This window comes from Vidua chalybeata, chromosome 7, assembly GCF_026979565.1.
Source record: "Vidua chalybeata isolate OUT-0048 chromosome 7, bVidCha1 merged haplotype, whole genome shotgun sequence".
In the NCBI taxonomy this organism is placed as follows: domain Eukaryota; kingdom Metazoa; phylum Chordata; class Aves; order Passeriformes; family Viduidae; genus Vidua; species Vidua chalybeata.
In genome coordinates, this window is record NC_071536.1 from 38,063,398 (window position 1) to 38,088,540 (window position 25,143).

Genomic DNA, 25,143 nt, shown 5'->3' on the forward strand with positions numbered 1-25,143 from the left:
ATTCCAGAAAATCCCAAAGCATCCCAGGAAAAAATGGTTACAACCTCCTGCCTTTTATATTTCAAATTAACTCATTTCAATCTCAGGGTGTTCTTAAGGATTCTGAGCCTTGTAACCATCCTAACCAGAAAATTCCCTGGATAAATTGATCCTTATGTGTTTATGCACTGGTAAAAGTGGTCAAAATTCAGGAAAAAACTCCTGAGAAGGAATCTAAAAAGTCTTCAAGCAGGTTTTATGAGTCTGTGGCTCAGAGCTGTACAGAGTATTTAAGGAGAAATAAATACCAGTACATGCTAAAAGACAAGGTTTAATCATTGATAAAAATGTACAAAAATATTCCAAGGACAGCGGCTTCCCAATTTTCTCACCGAGCAGGGCTGGGGGCGCCTTCCTGAACGTGCAGGGGCTGGAAAACACGGCTGGAGCTGCTTCCTCCTCCCTCCTCTGGGCTGTGCAGGTACATTCTGCAGCAGGTTCTTAAGGCAACACATGGAATTGCGTTTAACATCGGATTTTTATTCCTAAGTTTCCGGAAGGGGGAGAGAAAAGGTGGAGAGAAACGCTGGAGTAACAGCCAGGGCTGGGCCGGGCTGGGATTTCGGGAATGCCGAGGTGCTTGTGTCCCAAATGCTCCCTCTGCTGGCACAGCAGAATTCCCATCCACAGCATTCCCCGGGATTTGGGATTGATGGAGTCGGGACTTGGACACGGATCAGTCTTGGACAAAAGCCCCAGTGCCAAATAAGCCCAAAATCCAGGGGGATTGCAGAACACATCAGCACGTGGATTCCTTACTTCTGCTGCCTTCCCAAAAAAAAAAATCCCACCCAACCAAATCCATCAAAGAACGAAAGCACAAGGAATTAAATTAGGAGGTTTTTTTCCCAAAGCTGAACTGGGCTCTGCCCAGGCAGCCCAGGGTTGTTCCCTGCCTTGGGAAGGACACTGGGAAAGTGCTTGGGGACACTGCTGCCACCTCTGTGTCCCCTCCAGGGGATCCCAGCCCCCATCCCGCCCCGCAGCTCCAGGCCAGGCACAGCTTTGCCCTCAGAATTCCATGGGTTTTTCTACTTTTGACTGGATTGAAGTGGTAAAAAACTAAAAGCCACCGTTGTTGTGGCCATGGGCCACCAGCCACCGGCCCCAGGGCCTTGCCCACACAAGGCTTGGTTTTATTTTGCCACCTGTAAACATTTTTGGTATCAAGGATCTTCTCATTGATCTTCATCCAGCTGTTCCAAAAGAGTCCTCCTCTGTTTTTCCAGCTCCCCCTCGCTGAGCTCGCTGCCAGAGGTATCCCAGTTTCCCTGTGGAGAGATGGGACAGCGGTCAGGATGGGATTGTCCAGGGAGGTTCCACACTGGCAGCCTCAGCAGGGACACACAGCCAGAGCTGGCTGCTCTGTGTCACTCAGGAACCCCAAAATCCAAACTGGGGCATGGCAAAGACCTCCAGGATCCTCAAATGCAACCTCTGACCCCTCCCAGAGCAAACCTATGGAGCTGCATCCAGCAGAGCCCACAGCATCAGGAAAAACAGGAAGCAGGGCTTACAGAATCTTTTCCAGGCCGTTTTTTAGTGGGAGATTTATGCTTGGACTCAGATCTCTGTCTGGCTCTTTCCTTCTCGCTGTCCCTCTCTCTTTCTTTCTTGTCCTTCTCTCGTTCCGCATCAGATTCTGGTGAATCCTGTGGGAAAAAAAAAATGGGAATAGTGAATATTATTGTTGAATATTTTTAAGTCCAACTTCCATTTAAAGAACTGTAGAATCATGGAATGATTTAAGTTGGAAGGGACCTTTAAGTCTCATCCCATTCCACCCCTGCCACGGGCAGGGACACCTTCCCCCATCCCAGGTTGCTCCAGGCTGTCCACCCTGGCCTGGGACACTTCCAGGGATGGAGCAGCCACAGCTGCTCTGGGCATCCTGTGCCAGGGCCTCCCCACCCTCCCAGGAAGAAGTGAAGCTCCTTCTGCATTTTGGATCCTTTTGCTGCTCTGGTACAGCCCAGAGCTTCCAACACAACCCTGATGGCTCAGGCAGGCACAAGGAATGGCCGGGATCCTTCCCGAAGGAGAACACCTGGATTTGCCAGGATAAACAGCAAATCCCAGGCTACTCAGGAGTCCCTCACCTGGAGTTAAACCCTCCAAATTCAGCAGTTTGAAGTGGTTTAGTATTAGTTTATTATTAGTTAGGGATATGTAACAGAGTTGTTATTCTGGCAATACCCCCCTCCAGCTTGATCCCAGTTTTTCCCTAGGATCACCCAGCTGGGGTGACTGACAGCAGGTGCCAGGCTGTCCACAACCCAAACTGAAAACTGGGCTCCACTTACAGACTTGTGCCTCCTCTTCTTGCTCTTCTTCTTGTGTTTTTTGGACTTCTTGTAACTCCTCTCTGCAGCCACAGGGAGAAACAAAACCCCCAGGAATCAATGGATAAATCCCAAAGGAGAACAGCACAGCTGGTTCAAAGCCAATCCCATCCCATCCCGTACCGGATTCGGCGCTGGAAGAACGCTCCGACACCGACCGCGATTCCGAGCGCTGCCGCTTCTTCTTGGAGTGGCTGTCGTCGTCCTCGGACTCTGAGCCCTTCACACACAGCCCAGGGGAGAATTCCAATCAATAATGGGAATTCCAGCAGCCAGCAGAGCAGCGGGGAATGGCAGAGGGAAGGTTTCCAGGCATACTCACGGAGCGGGAACGGGAGCGCTTCCGGTGGTGTTTTTTGGATTTCTTCGAATGTTTCTTGGTCTTGGAGTGGTGGTGTTGACACTCGTGCTGTGGGCAAGGCAAGGAGGGGAGAGCTCGGAATTCCAGCAGGGATTGGCCTTGGAAAGGCCCTAAAATCCCAGCTTGTTCCACCGTGGGTAAGGAGAACTTCCCCAGAGCAGGGTGCTCCAACCTGGCCTCGGACAGTTCCAGGGATGGGGCAGTAAAACCTCATCAGCTCCTACAGGGCATCCCAAAAAACTGATGGGATGTTTTCCCTCATCCAAGAACGTTGGGAAAGGTTAAGAACTCCATAATCAGCATTTCACGGCAGAACCACCTCATCAGGTCCTATGGAACATCCCAAAAATCTGATGGGATCTTTCTCCTCATGCACAAAACTGGCTAAGTTTAAAAATTCCATAAAATCAGCATTTAATGGGAAAACCACCTCATCATTTCCTACAGGACATCCCAAAGAACTGATGGGAGGTTTCTCCTCATCCACAAAAGCTGGGAAAGGTTAAAAATTCTGTAAAATCAACATTTAATGGGAGAACCATTACAGGACATCCCAAAGAACTGATGGGATGTTTCTCCTCATCCACAAAAGCTGGGAAAGGTTAAAAATTCTGTAAAATCACCATTTCATGTCAAAATACCTAAAAATGGGCACTGCTGCCATGTTGGAGCAAGGAAAAACACCTGGGTTCCCATGGATCTGCTCCCTGGATCCAGGCTAAGCCTGGCCTAAACCCACCCCTTGCTCTGCCTAATTGGAAATGACAGAATTAAAAGGCAAAATTTCAGTTCAAATTCTTCCAAACTGCAAGAAATGGAATAAAACCCCCAAGTGTGAGAGCTGAAAAATCAAATTAATCTCCTGGTATCACTTTATGGGAAAAATTCCATTAAATCCTTCCCCTTCCCACTCAATGTAAATGTAATTTTTCTTGTCTGTTGTCCCATGATTTCCAAAATAAAGGAATAATTACCTCAAGTACATGAAGGAAATCCTTAAATATCCTTTTCCTTTCAGATTCCAGGGTGATGTCTTCAAATGCTGGTTCCTTCACAAATCTGTCTCTGATCTGTCAGGAAAATTAATTCTATTAATGATACTCAAAGAGATTAAATTATAAATTTATTAAAATATTAGAAGAAAATAATAAAATACATTGTAGCAATGATAATGGCAATAAGAAATAAAAAAAACCAGTAAGGAATAATAATAAAAATTATATAAATAATAACAAATTAAAATAAAAAGGAATAATAAAAATAAGGCATAATAAGAGTAGTAGGAAAAATAAGAAATAAATAAAAATAAGAAAATTAAAACCCTGAAGAAATAAAAATCAGGAAAAATAAAAACAATAATAGAAATATGAAGAAATAATACCAATAAAAATAAAAACAAATAAAAAAAGATATAAGAAAAATAAGAAAAATAATAGAAAAGTGAAAAAATAAAGATAATCATTTTTAAAAATAGTAATAATTTTTAAAATTATTTTCACCAGTTGAAAAGCCCCTGAACTGCTACAAGGCTAAACTCTTAATCCCACATTTCCAAGCAAATCCCAAATTTCCAGTGTTCAGGGAAGCTCTAACTCATGGAAACATGGAGAATCCCACTGTTTCCCCTGCACATTCCATTTAAGCTTAAAAAAAACCCTCAAATATTTCTATAAATTATCCTTGGAAAGGAACGATTTTCCAGGGTATTTTACCCAGGACAAAGTTTACACTTTACATAATTTCAATTAACTTTGGGGCGGCTGTGGGATTTTTTTTTTGGGGGGGGGGTTTGGTTTTTTTCCAGTTCTTTCAGGATGTTTTTGTTTCAAAAGGATGAAATTTTTCCTACCAAATTTCCCTGAAGGAACCACGGGTGTTTTATGGGAAGTCCCACCAGCAGAAGCAGGAAGAGGCTGGCGAACGCGGGGTTTTTTTAGGGATTAGCAGGGACCTGTTGGGGCATTTTGGGAATGTTTTTCCCAAGGAATTCTCATCCTTACATCCTCCCAGACAGCATCCAGCTCGATGGGGGGGGTGGCTTGTTTCAGCATGCTCTTGAAGGCTGATTCCTTCCTCTTCATCTTCCGTGCCTCCTCCTTCTCCCGCTCCCGTTCCCGCGCTTCTGCCTTCTCCAGCAGCTGCGGGAATGAAAGGCACGAGGGGTTGGGAAGTGGAAGGAAAAGGAATTCCATTTCTTGGGATTTCTGCACAGGTCACCCTCACAGTTGTGTCTGAGTCACTCAGAAGTGACAAGGAAATTAATTGCTTTTCCTGTACGCAATTAATCAAAACTATAATATTAAATTACTTTATCAAAATTAATCATTATTTGTTTTCCAAGCATGGAATTGCTGTTGATGAAAATCCAGTGATGGAAAATTACAGAACCCCATAAATCTGGAGAAATTTTTATGTACAGACAGGAAAGCATCACTGAATTCCTATCCCAGAGTCCCTCAAGTTTAGAAATGTTGATTGCTTGGATTAAGGTTTATTTTTATTTTGGCAACTGAAATCACTGAAGTAACCCCAAATAACAGAGTATTCCTCAAATACGATGGAATTAGTTAGAAAATAAACTCTAATTTGTGTTTGGAGAAGGGATTTCCCAGCCTCATTACCCAGATATCCCAATAAATTAATGCAATCATTAATTAATTAATGTATTAATTAACACTTACACTGTTGAAAGCCAGCTTGATATTCCCTGCATCCAACGTGGTGGCTCTTTTAGTGGAGCTGATGACAGTGACAAAATCCTCAAAGGAGGTGTTCACTTCCACCACAAATCCTTTATCCTGGAAAAAACAGCTCCTTTGGTGTGAGGGACATCGGGAATTCCTTCAATTCCAAGGAAATCCCAGCTCCCTTGGATGGGAAAGGAGGAGCCAGGTAATGCTCACCTTTAAGATGTCTTTAATTATCTTCTTCTCATCGTGGTAACGAGCTTTTAAATCCTCCACATAAAACTTGAACAGGTCGAGTGCAGTTGATCCTGAGGGAGGGTTTAGTTAAGCCACAGGTCAGGTTTAACCCGAGAGCAGCATTTTTAGGTGTTAAAGAACAGGAATAACTGCTCTGGCCTGCCCCAAATTCCCGGGATTTCCCCTCCTTACCAGGCTGGCCGAGCATGCTGGTGAATCTGATGTCGGAGCTGATGGCTGGGTACAGTTCCATCCAGGAGGACATGGAGTGCAACTGCCCGTGCTCGTGCAGCTCATCCAGAAACAGCTGCAGACAGCAAGGGAAACGGGAATTCAGAGCCATTATTCCTCAAGCTGCTCCTTGTACCAGCTGGGATGGATTGGCTTGGTAACTGGAATTCCATTCTTGTTCCAATAGGACTGAAAAATCCCTTTTTCTGTTGTTCTTCCTGCTTTTCTCCACAACGTCCCAGCTGCATCTCCTTCCCATCCAGGCCTATTCCCTCTGATTTCTCCCTACTTTTCCAGCTCTCCCGGGGTGTAACACAGCAGAGAAAATGCCACAACCCCACACCTGAGGCTTTAAACACCTCCCTGAATCAACCCTCAGAAATAAAAAAAAACCACATGGAATATCCCATGATATTACTGGAATATCCCATGATATCCCATGAGATTTTTAGGACAGAACCCCAAATTCCACCAACCTGGAAAGACTCCCTGTTTTTACGCTGCCTCCTCCTTTCCCTCAGCAAACTCTTCTGCTTTTCTTCCTCCTCCTCTTTTTCCAAGGCCCTGATGTGTTCCTCAAAACAGATCAGGGCATCCTCCTTATCCATGTCTAGCAGGAACACAGGGAGAAGGGGGGGGGGGGGGAAAAATCAGGTTATTCCTTCCAAGACGGGAAGAATCCTCCTCCCCAAAGAATTCCAGAGCCCATGGCCATACTCTGGAGCTCCTCATCCTCAGCAAAGGTGGGGTTGTCCATGAGGTACTGCTGGGCCTCTGACCAGGTGGTGCAGTAGGTGACGTTGGCCATGTTATCCAGGATGTTCTTCAGAGCTTCCCAGTTCCTCTTCCGCAGCTGCTTGGCTTGTTCCTGAGGGGAAAAGTTTATTTTTTGGGCTCAATTGGAGGTGGTTTGGATAGAAATGTAAGATATCTAGTGTGTTCTCCAAGAAAATATGCAATTAATCTTTAATTGATATAAAATCATGGAATTCTAGAGTGGTTTGGGTTGGAAGGGTCCTTTAAGCTCATCCCATTCCAACCTCCTGCCCGGGACAGGGACCAGGTTGCTCCAAGCCTCATCCTTGGACACAAAACAACACATTTTTTCCATCTTATTATTATTATTTGACTGATTCAGAATAAAATCCATCATGTGATTGAATAAAATCCCCCCAAAGTACAACACACGGTAAAATCAGCAAGAATAAATCCCAATAAACCCCAAAACCTTCCCTGAAAGCTGCTGTTTATCTGCCACAAAGCCTCAAGCACAGGTTTAAAGGGATTTGGGAACAAGTGAGGAGATGCTGGATGGATTTGAAGGGGATTTACCTTCTCCTTCTTGGACAGGAAGAACAAAACATCCTCATAAATCTCCAGCCGGTCCCGCTCGGATATGGCATTCCACACCTCCATCTCCCCAAACATCTGCTCAGCTTTTCTGGGCAAAACAAACAAAAAGCCACACAATTAATTTATTTATTGGTGACTCAATGACCCATCAATTCCCCAGGACATCAGGGAGAGCTCTGCTGCAAGCAGGAACACTTTTATAGGAATTCTTGATTTTCCCTCTTTTTTTTTTGTGATATCTTTTGAATTTTTATAAAGGAAGGAAAAATCTAAAAATGGAAGTTGAAGCCACTCCAAGCAGTGCATCCCATCAGGATTTTTATCCCAGATTTTTATCCCAAGTCTCTTACTTGTATCTGGTGGTGGATGTCATCTTCTCATGGTTTTCCAGGAAGCGCTGGAAGGATTCCTTGGCTTCCTTGTACTTGGATCTGGCTTCTTCCTTCTCCTCCTTCTCTGTCTGAACTTTGTAGGCATTAAAGGCCTGCTTCTTTTCACTCAGTTTTGCCAAAGCACTTCCCAGGAAAGAAATGGAAAGAGCAAAGTTATTTATAAATTAAAAAAAAAAAAAAAATCAGGAAGAGAAGACAAAGAAAATCAGAAAAATCAGAAAAGGAAAATCAGGAAAAAAAATGAAAATCTGAAAAAGGAAAATCAGAACACAAAAAGAAAAAATCAGAACACAAAAAGAAAGAAAATCAGAACACAAAAAGAAAGAAAATCAGAACACAAAAAGAAAGAAAATCAGAACATAAAAAGAAAGAAAATCAGAAAACCAGGAAAAAAAAAAAACAGGAAAAAAAAAAAGAAAACCAGGAAAAAGAAAAAAAAAGAAAGAGCAATCAGAAAAAGTAGAAAAAGAAAATAAGAAAAATAAGAAAATCAAAACCAGAAAGCAAAAGACAACAGGTTTGAATAATTCAGATTTCACATAAAGTTGATCTGAACATTTTAATGCCCAAATCAAGATAAAATGCCAACTTCCACACTCTTTCCCAATAAAAATGAAGCTGTTGGAAGCATTTCCTTATGGAGGAAAGGAAGGCAATTCCCTGCCAATGGCACAAGTGCAGGAGTATCTGTTGCTGACACAACTTTGGATTTTTTCGAAGCAAATTCCCTAAAAAAAGGTTTGTGTGGAATTAAAGAAGGACTGGGTACCTGTATCTGGGGTCATTAATGATCATTTTCATGGCCTGCTCCCAGGAAGCATTGGATGGAACTCGCTGTGAAAACAGGAAATTATGGATGAATGAGACCTGGAATTAGCATCCAACATGGAACAATTCCTTAAAATCAGCCATGGGGAAAAGAAAAAAGAACATTTTATTTTTAAGCTAAAATAACACTTCACTGCAATGTTCTTTTCCTTCATTTCCTCAAGAGTGAGGAATTCTTCCCCAAGAAAATCAAGTAAAAGCTGGCAAATAAAATAGAAATAAACCCAGGTTTTGTAGTTCAATAAAACATTAATAATTGGCCCAAATACCTTTTCTTTTAACAGTTCTTTAAATGCTTGTTTGGCCTCTTCCTTTGTGTTCCACGTGTAGGTTTTTTTAACTGGTTGGGCATCCTCATCCTCCTTCTTTGCAGCAGCACTAAAACAAAAGAGTTTTATTGTTTCAACATTTTTTTCTAAGTTAGAGGCACTGAAGAGTCCAAAACTACCACAAAATGAGTTTTCTAAATAGCAACTCCAAGTAAAAAAATAATTCTAATAATTCATACAAGGCTTTTCCTTACAGGCACAGCTGATGAAAAGTTGATGAAAAAGAAATTTTAAAAAGTGAGTAATCGAGGCAAAATATTTCCCTCCTGCAACTGGATGCCTGCTAAGGTTATATCTAGAAATTATTCCTAAAAATATAATGTTGAAGTTCAGCAGGAATATTAGTATTTTATATAAAAATATATAGAAGTGCATAAAAATGAGCCTTTTCTCCTTAATTACATCCTGCTGCCTAAAATCCCCCACAGTATTTCTCTTTTTTTTTTTTTCTTTTTTTTGAGTGATAAAAATCCTAAGTTATAATTTTCCACATAATAGATTTTTCATTACTAAAAAAAAAAAAAAAGGAATCCTGGCTGGAACAGATAAAAATCCCTCTAGTATTTTATTTTCTTCCAGTGATAACCAATGGCACAGATCCATGGAAAAGGAGCATAAATAGGTGCCTTAATGGCACGCTGGGAAATTCTTACAGCTACTGGAAAATCCATGGAATTTTCCTGTCGCTGATGCTGCTGAGAAATGAAAAACTGCAGCAAATTCTTGAGGCTCCATAAATTATCATGGAATGGGTTGGATGGGAAGGGACAGTGAAGCCCACCCAGTTCCATGGGCAGGGACCCCATTCCAGACTGCTCCAAGCCCTGTCCAACCTGGCCTGGGACACTGCCAGGGATCCAGGGGCAGCCACAGCCTCTCTGGGCACCCTGTGCCTCATCACCTTCCCAGGAAATGATTTCTTCCCAATCCCTCTCTAAGATCACAAAGCCAGCCCCTCTTGTCCTGTGCTAAATTATTCATTCCCTTGAAGAACCTGCTTTAAGTGTGCTACAGGTTTGTGGGAAGATCTTGGTGTTTGGGATGGGAATCATGGCATGGGCTGGGTGGAAAGGGACATTAAGGATTATCCCATTCCATCCCTGCCATGGCAGGGACACCTCCCACTATCCCAGGCTGCTGCCAGTGTCCCAGTGTGGGACACTTCCAGGGATCCAGAGGCAGCCACAGCTTCTTTGGGAATGTCATCCCATGGCCCCGATATCCCACCCAAACCCCCTTTCCTGGAGCCGCCATCCACCCCCTGGCACTCACTCTCCCGAGGCCTCCTGCTTGGCCGCCTCATCCGTGGCGGCCGCGGCGGCGTCCGCGCTCCCGTCCTGCGCGCCGGGGGCGGCGCCGCCCTGGCCTTGCTCCTCGGCTGCGGCCGTGCCGGCGCCGTCCGTGTCCCCCGTGGCGGCGGCCGGCGCAGCTTCCCCCTCGGGAGCGGCTCCTGAGGGAGCGGCCGTGGCCGCGGCGCTCTCGGTGGCCACGGCCGCGCTGGCCCCGCTCGGAGCGTCCCCGGCCGTGGCCGGAGCCGAGGCGGCGGCAGCCGCGTCCTCGGGCTTCGTGCTGGGGATAAAAACAACAGCGGTCACCTGCAGGCAAAGGTCTTGGAGATTTAGGGCAAAGGTGCGGCTTGGGGATGTGGTGGAAGTGAGGAAGGAGGGGTTTAGGGAGAGTTAAGGACCTGGAAAAGGAAAAGGGCAAAAGGCCCTCAGGGAAAAAGGGTGAAAAAGGCCCTCAAGGAAAAGGGTGAAAAAGAACCTCAGGGAAAAAGGGTGAAAAAGACCCTCAGGGAAAAAGGGTGAAAAAGACCCTCAGGGTTTATAGGCTCTCAGAGAAAAGGGTGAAAAAGACCCTCGGGGAAAAAGGGTGAAAAAGACCCTCAGGGAAAAAGGGTGAAAAAGACCCTCAGGGAAAAAGGGTGAAAAAGACCCTCAGGGAAAAAGGGTGAAAAAGACCCTCAGGGTTTACAGGCCCTCAGGGAAAGGGGTGAAAGACCCTGAGGGAAAAAGGGTGAAAAAGACCCTGAGGGAAAAAGGGTGAAAAAGACCCTGAGGGGAAAAAGGGTGAAAAAGACCCTCAGGGAAAAAGGGTGAAAAAGACCCTCAGGGTTTATAGGCTCTCAGAGAAAAGGGTGAAAAAGACCCTCGGGGAAAAAGGGTGAAAAAGACCCTCAGGGAAAAAGGGTGAAAAAGACCCTCAGGGTTTATAGGCCCTCAGGGAAAAGGGTGAAAAAGACCCTCAGGGAAAAAAGGGTGAAAAAGACCCTCAGGGAAAAAAGGGTGAAAAAGACCCTCAGGGAAAAAAGGTGAAAAAGACCCTCAGGGTTTACAGGCCCTCAGGGAAAGGGGTGAAAGACCCTGAGGGAAAAAGGGTGAAAAAGACCCTCGGGGAAAAAGGGTGAAAAAGACCCTCAGGGAAAAGGGTGAAAAAGACCCTCAGGGTTTACAGGCCCTCAGGGTTTATAGGCCCTCAGGGAAAGGGGTGAAAGACCCTGAGGGAAAAAGGGTGAAAAAGACCCTGAGGGAAAAAGGGTGAAAAATACCCTGAGGGAAAAAGGGTGAAAAAGGCCCTCAGGGAAAAAGGGTGAAAAAGGCCCTCAGGGAAAAAGGGTGAAAAAGGCCCTCAGGGAAAAAGGGTGAAAAAGACCCTCAGGGTTTATATGCCCTCAGGGTTTATAGGCCCTCAGGGAAAAGGGTGAAAAAGACCCTCAGGGAAAAGGGTGAAAGGCCCTCAGGGAAACCGGTGAAAAAGACCCTGAGGCAAAAAGGGTGAAAAAGACCCTGAGGCAAAAAGGGTGAGAAAAGCCCTCAGGGAAAAAGGGTGAAAAAGACCCTCAGGGTTTATAGGCCCTCAGGGTTTATAGGCCCTCAGGGAAAAGGGTGAAAGACCCTGAGGGAAAAAGGGTGAAAAAGACCCTCAGGGAAAAGGGTGAAAAAGACCCTCAGGGAAAAAGGGTGAGAAAGGCCCTCAGGGTTTATAGGCCCTCAGGGAAAGGGGTGAAAAAGACCCTCAGGGAAAAAAGGGTGAAAAAGACCCTCAGGGAAAAAGGGTGAAAAAGACCCTCAGGGAAAAAAGGGTGAAAAAGACCCTCAGGGAAAAAAGGGTGAAAAAGACCCTCAGGGAAAAAAGGGTGAAAAAGACCCTCACAGGGAAAAAGGGATCTGAAGGCTCACAGGGATCTGAAGGCTCAAAGGTCCTCAGGAAAAAACGGGATCTGAAGGCCCCCAGGAAAAAAAAGGGTTGAAGACCCTCAAGAAAGATGGTTTAAAGAGCTTCAGGAAAAAGGGTTTGAAGGATCCTAGGAAAGGTTCAAAGGCCATCAGGAAAAAGGGGTTGAAGAGCCTCAGGAAAAGAAGGATCTGAATGCTCCCAGGAAAGAAAGGGTTGAAGAGCCTCAGGAAAAAAATGGCTTGAAGGCCCTCAGGAAAAAAATGTGATCTGAAGGCCCTCAGGAAAAAAAAGGGCTTGAAGAGCCTCAGAGGAAAAAAGGATCTGAAGGCCCCCAAGAAAAAATGGGTTGAAGACCCTCAGGAAAAAAAGGATCTGAAGGCTCCCAGGAAAAAAAAGGTTGAAGAGCCCCAGGAAAAAAAGGGCTTGAAGGATCCTAAGAAAGGCTTGAAGACCCTCGGGAAAAAAAGGGGTTGAAGACTCCCAAGAAAAAAAGGGCTGAAAGGCCCTCAGGAAAAGTTCAAAGACCCTCAGGAAAAAGGTTTAAACTTCCTCAGGAAAGGTTTGAAGAACCCCAGTAAAGGCTTGAAGGCTCTCAGAAAAAGATTAGCATAATATTAAAAATGTACCTGTTTTCTTCAGCTTTAATCATTGCTAGAGGAAAAAAGGAGAAAGACAATTAAAATATAGCTTTAAAATAGTTCATATACACAGGGAGTTCTGGTAATTCTTGATTTAATAAAAGCAAAGTTTTAAATGTTTTTGTTACTATTAAAAATTTTAATGTTTGTGCCCTTCAAAGACTGAAATCAATCGAGATTAAAATGAAGTTTAGAATTGCCATTACAGGAAGATTGGGGAATATAAAAATGACTTTTTGGCTTAAAATCATTATTTTAATTCGTAAAAATGTAGTTCAAAGAGCAGAAAGGAAGTCAGGATTATTAAATAGAGTTTTAAGAAAGGAAGTATTTAAACTACTGCTGCCTATTCTTTTTTTTCCACAATTATTCTTTTCCCCCAGCTGATTTTGTTGCTATTTACATCAACAATACAGTTAATTAATATATATTTATAAAAACACAAGTCCAGCAGCCTTTTACCTTCAAGATCCTCCAGCTCTTTGGGTTTTGCCCAGCGGGATTCCTTTGTTTGGGAATTGTAATAATAAGGCTTCCCAGAATCTGATTTATACTCCTTCCAGGGACACTTGGATAACAATTGCTGATGGAGAGAAAAACAAAGATTTTCCACGGAAAATCTCCTTTAGTGATTCCTTAAATAAGGATTCCTGCTCCTTAAATAAGCAATTAGGAACAACATTAGGTGGGATAATTATGGGGCACAAGGCTTTGGGTGTATTAAAGTTGCTTTCATGGAGCTCTTTCTTCCTGAAACTCCTTCCAGTTAAAGAAAAAAAAAAAAATCAACAAAATTATTCTTTTCCTTGTGGATTTAGCTTTGCTGAAGGTTTATTTTCAGTTCTCAGCTACAAACTTCAAATATTCCTCAAGAAAAGAGAAAAAATGGCTAAAAAAGTGAAAATAAATCACACTGGGTCAATTTGATTTGATATTATCCAACAGAAACAAACCAGGGGAATTCTCAGGAATTTGTTGTGTATTTTAAGAGCATTAATTTGACCAAAATAGCAATTTTTAGGCATTTTTTCTTCTCTAAATTATTTCTCTATTACTTCTCCACATAATAAACAAGACACATTTTTAATAAAAAAGCCTATCTAAAAACGAGGAAAATGAGGAGTTTTGGCCACTTTGCACCCTCAGGTTCTCCCAGCATAAGGAGAAAAATCCAAATATTTTAGGAACATTTCTCATTGGAAGAGTTTGCTCCCATTGCTTCCAGCAGAATTCTCCCTGCTGCAGGTGTCAGCCTTGGAAATCCTCGTGTTCCCACAATATCCCAGAATTAATTTGGGATTTGGTTACCTCAGCAGGGGTTTTGAGGTCATCTGGCTTCTCCCACGTGGACTGCTTGGTCTCGGTGTTGTAGTAATAAGTTCTCCCATCCGGCGATTTGTGCTCCGTCCACGTGGATTTCTGGGAACATTCCAAGCCAAATTAATGCTGATGTAAGAACTGGGATCCAAGTGCACAAAGCCAGTGGGATACAAACCTGCTTGGAGTGCTCCTCGCTGGCAGAGCTGCTGCTGCTGGAGCTCTGCTGGACTGTGGAGACCACGGGATGCGTTGTCTGAGGAGGAGACAAAAAAAGGGCTTGGGAAACCCTCTTCACCCAAATATCCCGGATTTTCCAAGTGGTTCAGCAGCACAGGAAAGGCAGGGAGTCAAATTTGCACCTTAAGTCGGTATTTTTCCCAAAAACCTCCTTTTTTGGGAGCGGAGCTGCTCAATTGCACATTCCCAAGGGGCTGAGTCCCACCAGGAAGTGCAAGTGAAGGGGTCAGACTACAACAACCCCCAGCCACAATTCCAGCAGCACTCCCTGTTCCCCAAATCTCGAGGAAAATTTGCTTCAGGGAGGTTCTGGGCTTCTCCCTGAGCTCACTCACACCACGCTTCCTGCTGCTTTCCAAGGCCAGTTTTCCCAGGAATTCCCTGGAATCTGGACTGCATCCAGGTACTGTGGATTGGGGATTGGATATGGCCAAGGAAAACTGGATTTCCTGACAGGCCAATGGGCAGGATGGAAATCTCATGGAAATAATGTGGATAGCATCTAGATTTAATAATTAAGTTGGGAAAAGGCCCACAGATTTCAAGGAACAACCAAAAACTTGGAAAAAGCAGGAGAAAAGAGGGGAGAGGGGAAAAAGGAGGGGAGGAAAAACTTGAATTAAGGTTTTCCTTTAAATCCCTAAAACCAAGTTTGCCCCACACCACACTGGAATTCCAACCTTCTGGAATTGTGCTTTCCACATACCTGAGTCCCAGGAGGGGTCACACCTGAAAAATAAATAATTAAAAATTAATTAAAGGTTTGGTTGCTTCATTTTTCTAAAAATTCCACCATGTGTGCAAGGAAAAAAATGTCCTGGGCACCAATGGACTGAAATGCTCCATTCCATTTTAGGGAAAAGTGGAAATTTTTAATGTTTCAGCTGATTTTGGTTAAATATTTTGAAAATATATCAAGTTGTTTACTTACCTACTTGTGCATCCATGCTGTTCACTCCTGGCTGTAAAAATAATTAAATCAAAACAATTAAACATTTAAACAATTGAATTTAAATAATTAATTCCTGAGCAATTAAATCCTAAAAAAAATCCATTATTCATTATCCAAACAAGGCCCTCCTGCCACAAAAGGCTAATTCCTTAAATAAGGATTCCTGCTTCCCTCTTCATTATTCCTGCTCCTTAAATAAGCAATTAGGAACAACATTAAGTGGGATAATTATGGGGCACAAAGCTTTGGGTGTATTAAAGTTGCATTCCTGGAGCTCTTTCTTCCTGAAATTCCTTCCAATTAAGGAAAAAAAAATCGACAAAATTCCAAGTTTTCCCATTTTTTTCCTTGTGGATTTAGCTTTGCTGAAGGTTTATTTTCAGTTCTCAGCTACAAACATCAAATACTCCTCAGGAAAACAGAAAACTTGGTTAAAAATCACAATTGGAAACAAATATAAATCACAATTGGAAATAAATATAAATCACATTGGATCAATTTGATTTGATATTATCCAACAGGAATAAACCAGGAAATTCCCAGGAATTTGTTGTGTATTTTAAGAGCATTAATTTGACCAAAATAGTAATTTCTAGGATTTTTTAATGTATTTTAAGAGCATTTATCTGACCAAAACACTGATTTTTAGGAATTTCACTGCTTCTAATCAGCACAGCAAAGGTTTGTGCTCAGCACTACAGGAAGTTCCATAGGAATTTAGGGATTTAAATCTGCATGGGAAAAGAAAACATAAAAATAATTTATTTCTAAACTGAAATGGCTGGAACTGGTTTTAAGTGAATCTCTTAGGCTTGGACTACATTTATTTCTTAAGAACAGGATTTAATTTAAATTTTTTCCTCTCAGAGACTTCACTTGTATTGTAACTTTTCCCTCTCCATTTCCACCCAAAGAATTCCTCATTCCTTGAGCCATTCCAGCAATTTTCATACTCAACTGATTTTCAGGAACTTTTAATAAAAAAATCTCTTTCTAATGGATTCAAACCTCTTTAATATTGAATTAAAACTCTTAAAAAATTACAATTTAAGAGAAAATAATCTCTTGGTCAGACAATTTAACAATCCAAGGTCACAGTGATTCCTGCCAAACTCCAGGCAGTGAAGGATAAGGAATGAAAGGAAAACTAAAAGGAGTTTAAAGACTGATGAAAATCACAATAATCTTATTTTACAATCACTCAAGAGCCACATAAAAACTCTATTGTAATGAAAAAGACACTTAAAACTTGAATTCTTATTTTCTAATTAAAGAAAGCAAAGAGTGATCAACAGCAATTTCTAAAAAGAGCTTTAAAAAAAAAAAGAAGTGAAACTCACAGGAACCGTGGGCTGCATGGCAGCCTGGGACATGTGGGACATCATCATTCCAGGCATCACCGACTGCATCATTCCAGGCATCTGGAATTCAAGAGCATTTCCCATCTATTTTATCATCCTCTCAACACAAAAATACAGTATTTCTATTTAAAAGCCATTAGCTGATACTTCTTTATAATTAAAAGCAAAACAAAACAAAACAACCCAAACATCTCTCTTAAGCAAGGAAAAATAAAAGACATTTGTGGGATTGTGACTCCCTTCATCACATTCCCACTAAACTGGGATATTCCCATTAGGAATGGCATGTCCAGATTCCAAAGCTGGATAGGACACAACAACAAAAGCCATTTCAACTCCAAAGGAACACTAGCAAATGATGTGGGATGTGATTCCATGACTGAAATCCTGAGAGAAAGCAGGAAAGGCAAAGGCTGGGAGTGATTCCTGCAGAACTCCAAGGCCACAGGGAATACAGGAACAAAGGAAAGGTGAACTCCCAGGTGTGACATTTTTGCTCTCCATCTACCAAAAAGTCCTGAGTGGCTCCCTAAAATATGAAATATTGAAATAGTCCCTGGCTAAGAGTGGGGATTGTGGAAAAGGAGGTACAAAAAAGCAGAGAAATAAACCAGAATTTCTACTTCACTTCCTAATGAACACGCACAGTGCTAAAGAGTCAAACCCTCCTCATTTTTTAAAAATTGTTTTATTTTTACCCCAGAAGCTGCAAAGCCCTGCTGAAAAAAATCCCTACCAAGCCTTTCCACACCAGTTTAAGGAAAATACGGATGCTGTGTCCAAGGAATTGCAAAGGAAGAGGAATTGTCAGCAGGGGCTGCTCCCAAAGGCTTAATCCTCCCCTGCCATCCCTGCCTCTCTTCCATAATCCACCATCACAAGGACATTCAGCATTCCTGGGATATTTATTACACCCACAAGGAGCATGATTTCTTTTAAGAGTTGAGGATTTCATCACAAACCACACAGGAAATGTGGTAATTGTGAAGAAAAGCTGCCAAAAGCAGGGCCATGCTCGTGGTGGTGCCACCTGCCAGGGCTTTTCCAATCCCATGGCATCAGCAGCAACGGGACACAGGGATTACAAACCAACCCCTGGGATTCCAACAGGAATTCTGAAAAAAAAACTGTATTTCTTTGTTTCTTCTCCTGCTGTAATGTTCATGTTTGTGGATGTAGGAATTGGCCAAGAATTAAAGAAACCTGGAGTCCCAACACGAACTTATTCCTTCAAAATCTACAGGAAACCTCCCAAAAACTTGAATCAATCCCAAATTCTGGATTGATAATTAAAGTTAGAGGTACATTAATTACCCATTCTCATTCCAAAAAACTTGAACAAAACCCAAATTATGGATTGAAAATTAGAGGTGCATTAATTATCTGTTCTCATTCCAAAAAAACCTTGAATAAATCCCAAACTATGGATTGATAATTAGAGGTGCATTAATTATCTGTTCTCATTCCTGAATCAATCCCAAATTCTGGACTGATAATTAAAGTTAGAGGTGCATTAATTACCCATTCTCATTCCAAAAAACTTGAACAAAACCCAAATTATGGATTGATAATTAGAGGTGCGTTAATTATCTGTTCCCATTCCAAAAAAACCTTGAATAAATCCCAAACTATGGATGGAAAATTAGAGGTGCATTAATTATCTGTTCTCATTCCAAAAAACTTGAATAAATCCCAAATTATGGACTGATAATTAGAGGTGCATTAATTACCCATTCTCATTCCAAAAAACTTAAATAAATCCCAAATTATGGATTGATAATTAGAGGTGCATTAATTATCTGTTCTCATTCCTGAATCAATCCCAAATTCTGGATTGATAATTTAAAGTCAGAGGTGCATTAATTATCTCTTCACATTCCAAAAAAACCTGAATCAATCCCAAATTCTGGACTGATAATTAAAGTTAGAGGTGCATTAATTACCCGTTATCATTCCTGAATCAATCCCAAATTCTGGATTGATAATTTAGAGGTGCATTAATTACCTGTTCTCATTCCTGAATCAATCCCAAAATCTGGATTGATAATTAAAGAGGTGCATTAATTACCTGTTCTCATTCCTGAATCAATCCCAAATTCTGGATTGATAATTTAGAGGTGCATTAATTACCTGTTATCATACCAATTTCTAACTGAAGTCACAAAGGTGCATCAATTCCCTGCTCCCCATAAGAAGAGTTTTACCCTGGCCAGGAGGAAATCCCGAGTTCTCTCCTCTCCTTTTCCCACCTCAGGGGTCCCCAGGGATAAAACCCTGCTGGAATTGCCTTACCTGCCCCATCGGGGGTCCTCCCATGGGGGGCATCATCTGAGGCATCATCCCGTGGGGGACTGGGGGCATGTTGGGAGGTCTCTGGCCCATGGGGTGCATCCCCATGGGGGGGTAGTGGGGCATTCCCGGGTGGCCCATCTGCAAAACACCAACAGGCAGGGAAAATCAGCACCCACCCCAAACACGCTCACCACGGGGAATACGGATCCCTCCCCTGGATTTTTTAATTATTCCAGCACTTGAAGAGCTTTCTGTTCCACGCACACGATGCAACAGCTCTGAGAACAACTTAAGATAAAGCCTGGGTGGAATTTCCCTTTGGAAAATATATTTAGGAGGAGGGGAAAAAAAAAAATAATCATTGGTCACAGAATGCCAGAATGGTTCGGGTAGGAGGGACCAAAGTTCTTCCAGTTCCACCCTCTGGGACACCTTCCACTGCCCCAGGTGCTCCAACCTGGCCTTGGATGGATCCCCTTCCAGGGATGAGGCAGCCTGGAATTCCATCCCAGGAACCCCCACCCTCACAGGGAAGGAATTCTCCCCTGATTTCCCCTAACTCTATCACCTTTCAGTCCAAGAGCAGTTTGCCAATGATTTTTTTCTCACCCCAGAAGTCTCCCTGGGGCCGGGAGTCACACAAAGAAAACCACGAGCAACTAAAAAGGTTTCAGTCTCCTGGACAGAACACTCGACTTTCCCCAGTCACCTCCTCTGACAGCACACGCAGTGACAGCTCCTGTTTCCCAATTCCAGGTGGAACAGTGTTTTCTAGAAGTCTCCTCTGACCCTTTCTGCAGTGCTGATTTACTTTCAGAGGGACCTACCACCCTGGTGCTGAGAAAGTCCTCCCAGGCCTGCTTCTCTCCAGGCTGAGCCCCTTCCCCAGCTCCCTCAGCCACCCCTGGGGCTCCAGATCTCTTCCCAGCTCCGGATACAGCCAGGTCTGTGATCCACTGTGCCCTGGGGGGCATCGGGAAGGGCATTCCCAGCAGGACAGACGGGATCCTGCCCCTCTGCCCACTGCTGGGAGGCACCTCTGGGGTGATCCTGCCCCTCTGGGTGCTGTGTCCAGCTCCGGCTCCTCAGCACAGCAGGGACAGGAGCTCCTGGAGCTGAGCAAGGGCCTGGAGCAGCTCGGTGCCCAGCAGAGGCTGAGGGAGCTGGGGCTGCTCAGCCTGGAGAGGAGCCCCAGTGAGAGGGGCCTCAGCCCTGGCTGTCCCTGGGTGCAGGGAAAGCTCCAAGCAGGGCCCAACGATGGCGCCAGAGGAACGAGCAGGGACTGATGCCCAGGGAGTTCCACCTGTACACGAGCAATGAGCAGGGACTGATGCCCAGGAAGTTCCACCTGTACACGAGCAATGAGCAGGGACTGATGCCCAGGAAGTTCCACCTGTACACGAGGAACGAGCAGGGACTGATACCCAGGAAATTCCACCCGTACACGAGCAAGAACTTCCTCCTTGCGCTGCTGACAGGTGCCCAGAGAGGGCTCGGCGCGTCCCTCAGCGGCGACACCCAGAGCGGCCCGCACAGAGCCCCGAGCCGAGTGCGACGCCCGTCCCACCCAACCCTGCGACGACCCCGGCAGCACGGAGGCGGGACCGGCTTCCGCACGCCGCCACTCCGTGCCGTCCCCCGCACTCACCATGAGAGACCCGCGGTCGACGCCGCCGGGCCGCATGGCGGGGCTGAGCAGGGAGCCCCCGCAGCGGCCCAGGAGGCGCCCGCGCAGCGGCGGCCGCGGGGCCGCGGGCCCGAAGGGCAGCAGCGGCTCGGGGTCCCCGCGGGGCGGGAGCAGCGGCGCCAGGAGGCTGACGGGCTTCCCCGCCGGCCAATCGGGGCGCGCCGCCAGCCGCGCGCTCTTCGGCGATTGGTCGGCGCCCGAGCCCACCGGCCGCACGGCGTCGCCCGGCGTCAGCTGCATGAGGGGCGGCGGCTTCGGCAGCGAGAACGGCAGCGGCTGCGGGGAGGCGGCGGCGGCCGCGGCCGTGGAGTCCCCGCCGGACATGGCGGCGGGCGGCCCGGCCCCGCGGCGCGGGGCTGGCTCGGGGGGCGGCTGCCGGGAGCGCGGGGCGCGGAGCGAAGCGGCGGCTGCGGCGGCCGAGCGCGGGGCACGCCGGGAAACCGCTCACGTGGGGCCGGGGGAGGTGCGCGATGAGCCGGGCGGTACCAACAGCGCCGGAAGGAGGGGGTGGCTTCCCGCTCCGCTAGTCCAGCTCGGCGTTCAAACCGATCGGGAGGTGGCGGTAGATCTCCCCTCAGTCGTGCTGCGGGTGGTACGCGCCGCGGTCGTACCCCCCCCGGTGCGGGTGGTACGGGCCGAGCGCGGCTCCCCCCGCCCCGCGCGGTGTGGTTGGCGCCGCTGAGGGGAGCGGCCGCCATGGCGCCCGCTGGGAACGGGGATTTATCCCGCTGGGAACGGGGATTTATCCCGCTAGGAACGGGGATTTATCCCCTGGAAAGGCGCCCACAGGCATCAGCCCGTCCCCCTCCTGCACCTGCACAGCCCCACAGGCCCCCGCTGTGCCTGCCGGTCCTTTCCAAGCGCTGCGGGAGCTCCGGCAGCCGTGAGGCCGTGGCGCTGCCAGGGAGGCAGGGGCAGCCTCAGCTGCTCTGGGAGTTCCAGCTCAGTCCCTTCCCACCCTCCCAGCCAGGAATTCCCAGTTATCTCCCACCCAGCCCTGCCCTCTGGCAGTGGGAGCCATTCCCTGGCTCCTGTCCCTGCAGGGCCTCGGAAAAAAAAGGCCAGAAAAGTGTGGATATTTCTGGATTCCATCCAGAAACGTGTGGATATTCTCCATTCAGTCATAAAAAGAGAAAGATTCCTGCCAGGCTAAGCCTGGGAAAAAGTCCAAGAGGAATGTAAACAATCTCTTTTCTTGCTTTCCGTTCATATTGTTTATAGATCTGTTCTGCCACGCTGACCCGAGTCCAGTGTGCCAATCAGGTGAAATGTTTTTACTGTGAGACCAATGGAATGAATGTCCACGATGTTCTCTATAAAAGAGAGAAGTGCTTTTGAATAAACACTCAGTTCACCTTCTAAAATCACAGATGTCATTTCGCCCGTCCCTGGCTCAGCAGCGTCAGAAAAGGAGAACTGAAAACAAACAGTGCTGAAGCTCAGTGTGACTTCAGCTGGAATGTCTAAAATCTAACTCTGGTTTTCAGGAAAGGTTAAAATCCTGGTGTTTTCCATGCACGAAACCCTCCTGCTGAGGGTTTTGGTGTGGAGGAAGGAGTTAATTGGTTAAATCCAGGTGAAATTATGTAGGACCTAAAAGATGCGTTTGATAGATTTGAGAGTCTTGGTTTAATATCCCAAAATCCACACACAAAAAAAAAAAAAAAAAAAAAAAGTGGGAGAAGGGCTGGGAAAGTTGGGGGAAAATTCCCAATAATTCATAATCTGGTTTTGTAATTTCACACCAAGGTTTGCTGGTTGGAGTCCATCCCACAGAGTGGGAGAGGGCTGGGAATTCTCCGGGATAAATGAATTTAAGCAGGGACTCCAAAGGGAGCACGACTCGGGAGATCCAGGGAATGATCTCTGCCCCCTTGGCATGTTTATTTTATCCGTGTTTCTCTTCCTGGACTTGCACAACTTGGAATGTTTTCCTGTCCCCAGCATTGCATGTCTCGTCGTTGTCCTGGAGCAGAGGGATCGGCAGCGACGTGGATTTATTTTCCCATGATATTTCTGGATTTCCACACACCTGCACGGGTATCAAACACCTCATTTTGCACTTTGGGGTGCAGATATTTAATCAATCCCCTGGCTGCAGCGAGGCAGGGGCAGGTTTGGCTCGGCTCACATGGAAATATGGAGTGGTTGGGATAAAAAAAGACAAAAATTCCTCAAATCCCACCCTTCCATGGGCAGGGACTCCTCTCCCTGTCCCAGGTTCTTCCCACCTGGCCTTGGACTCTTGGAATAAACACCAACCCTCACCCCCCTGAGCCCAAAGAATTCTCTAAATCCACCCAAAAAGGCCTTGATTAATCCCATTTTTTGGCCACCATCAAGCAGTGAAATTAAAATTTAAATTGGTTTTTAATTAAATCTTGAAATCTCATTTCAGTCTCTCCTGGTGTGCAGTGAGCAGAGCTCCAGTGGGGCACAGCTGCTTTTGTCAGCCTGAGGTGAAACTTTAGTACTTGGAGTATTTTTATTTCTTTGTTTTTAAGCACAGCTGCCTAAAGTCAGTGCAAATCAAGTGAATTTATTTAAATTTTTCTGATTTTTTAAACTGTTTTTGTGGTTTTACAGAACTTTTGACAGAGCATCCAATCCTTCACTCTTCTTCCTGATCCTGGAGGAAACTCCTGGTTTTTAACCTGGATTTTCAGACAGGATTTGTAGGAAATACAGAACTCCAAAATTAAAAAAAAAAAATGCAATACAAATTCTGAAATAGAGAATTTTGAAATAAAAGTTCTGAAATACAGATTCTGAGTTGCACATTCTGAAATAGAAATTCTGAAATACGAATTCTGAATTGCACATTCTGAAATAGAAATTCTGAAATACAAATTCTGAATTGCACATTCTGAAATAGAAATTCTGAAATAGAAATTCTGAAGTACAGATTCTGATTTGCACATTCTGAAATAGAAATTCTGAAATAGAAATTCTGAATTGCACATTCTGAAATAGAAATTCTGAAATAGAAATTCTGAAGTACAGATTCTGATTTGCACATTCTGAAATAGAAATTCTGAATTGCACATTCTGAAATAGAAATTCTGAAATACAAATTCTGAAATAAAAATTCTGAATTGCACATTCTGAAATAGAAATTCTGAAATAGAAATTCTGAAGTACAGATTCTGATTTGCACATTCTGAAATAGAAATTCTGAAACAAAAAATCTGAAATAAAAAAATCTGAGCTGAAAATTCCAAAATAGAGAACTTTGAAATATAAATTTGACAATGCAAACTCTGAAATAAAAACCCCGAGGCTCAAATTCTGAAATACAAATCCAGGAATAAAAACTCTGAAATAAAAACTGAAGTAAAAACTCTGAAATAAAAATGGAGGAATGCAATTTTTGAAAATAAAACCTCTGAAATTTAAATTCTGCAACGCAGATTCTGAAATACGGAATTCTGGAATATTTGGGATAATGAGCTCTGGACTTCTCTTTCCACGGAATTTTACCTGTTAGCTGGAATATATTTAACCAGTGATCTTTTTTTTTCTCGTAGAAAAAAACTCTTTTATTTCCTGTAACCTCAATATAAATTCGCTCGCAGGTGCTTGCCAGGATTTCTTGTGGAAAGCCAGGGAATTCCAGGCGAATTCCTGGAGCGGCCAGCAGGGAGAGGGCTCGCACAGGGAATCTCTCGCGGCTTCTCCCGGAGCAGCTGGGCAGGGACAAATCGGAGAGGGCTCCGGAGGGATTTTCCACCGCGGGGCCGTTTGGAGTTCTGGGATTCCCGGGAAAGCGCGGTTTGGCTCCTCCAGCCGTGGAGCCGCGGCTCGCTCCGGGAGAACGGAGCTGCTGGCCCAGCCCCGGCAGGGAGAGCTCGCTCTGGGCATTCCCAAAGCCGGGATCCACCCCGTGGGATCCACCCCGTGGGATACAGCGGGATCTGATCCAGTGGGATCCAGCAGGATCCATCCCGTGGATCCAGCAGGATTTCATCGGGTGGGATCCATCCCATGGGATCCATCCAGTGGGATCCACCCCGTGGGATACAGCGGGATCTGATCCAGTGGGATCCAGCAGGATCCATCCCGTGGAACACAGCAGAATCCATCCTGTGGTATCTGGTGGGATCCATCCCGTGGGATCCAGCGGGATTCAATGCAATGGAATCCACTGGGATTTGATCCCAGAAGGATCCATCCGGTGGGATCTAGTGAGATTTGATCCTGTGGGATCCAGCAGGATTCCATCCAGTGAGATCCAGCAGGATTCAATGCAATGGCATCCAGCAGGATTTGATCCAGTGGGATCCAGCAAGATTCCATCCAATTGGATCCAGTGGGAATCGATCCAGTGGGATCCAGTGAGAGTCCCTCTAATGGGATCCAGTGAGATTCCATCCCGTGGGATCCAGTGGGTTTTGATCCAATGGGATCCAGTGAGATTCCATCCAGTGTGATCCAGCAGGATTCCATCCAGTGGGATTTGATCCAATGGGATCCAGAGGGATCCCATCCAACGGAACCCAGCGGGATCCATCCAGTGGGATCCAGCGGGATTCCATTCAAGGGGATCCAGCATGATTAGATCCAGTGGGATCCAGCGGGAATCTGCAGCTGCCTTCCCTCTTGGCTGGATTTCCCGGCAGCTCCGCCTCCAGCAGATTTAGCTGGCTGCTTTCTGGTTGTGGTTTTGTTGGGTTTTGGGTT

General features: G+C 45.1%; 1 protein-coding gene across 3 annotated transcripts; it reads right to left on the bottom strand.

Annotated features, from left to right (window-relative positions):
* Positions 1-290: 290 nt before the first annotated feature.
* Positions 291-20,786, bottom strand: PRPF40A (pre-mRNA processing factor 40 homolog A). 3 transcript variants are annotated; one of them, XM_053947442.1, is made up of 27 exons: positions 20,425-20,786; positions 18,777-18,914; positions 16,464-16,544; positions 15,103-15,133; positions 14,878-14,900; positions 14,110-14,187; positions 13,923-14,033; positions 13,077-13,197; positions 12,603-12,627; positions 10,072-10,368; positions 8,740-8,848; positions 8,412-8,476; positions 7,601-7,765; positions 7,230-7,338; positions 6,615-6,765; positions 6,374-6,507; positions 5,859-5,973; positions 5,646-5,737; positions 5,424-5,540; positions 4,743-4,880; positions 3,717-3,812; positions 2,704-2,790; positions 2,505-2,601; positions 2,343-2,404; positions 1,557-1,691; positions 1,188-1,310; positions 291-479 (listed from the first exon to the last, which is right to left on the bottom strand). In XM_053947442.1, the coding sequence occupies exons 1-26, from the start codon at positions 20,701-20,703 to the stop codon at positions 1,218-1,220; spliced, it is 2,949 nt and encodes a 982-aa protein (XP_053803417.1). In that variant the 5' UTR covers positions 20,704-20,786; the 3' UTR covers positions 291-479; positions 1,188-1,217. The 3 variants fall into 3 exon arrangements, with proteins under 3 accessions (XP_053803417.1, XP_053803416.1, XP_053803415.1); XM_053947441.1 differs by having other exon boundaries at positions 291-524; XM_053947440.1 differs by having other exon boundaries at positions 291-1,310.
* Positions 20,787-25,143: the final 4,357 nt, after the last annotated feature.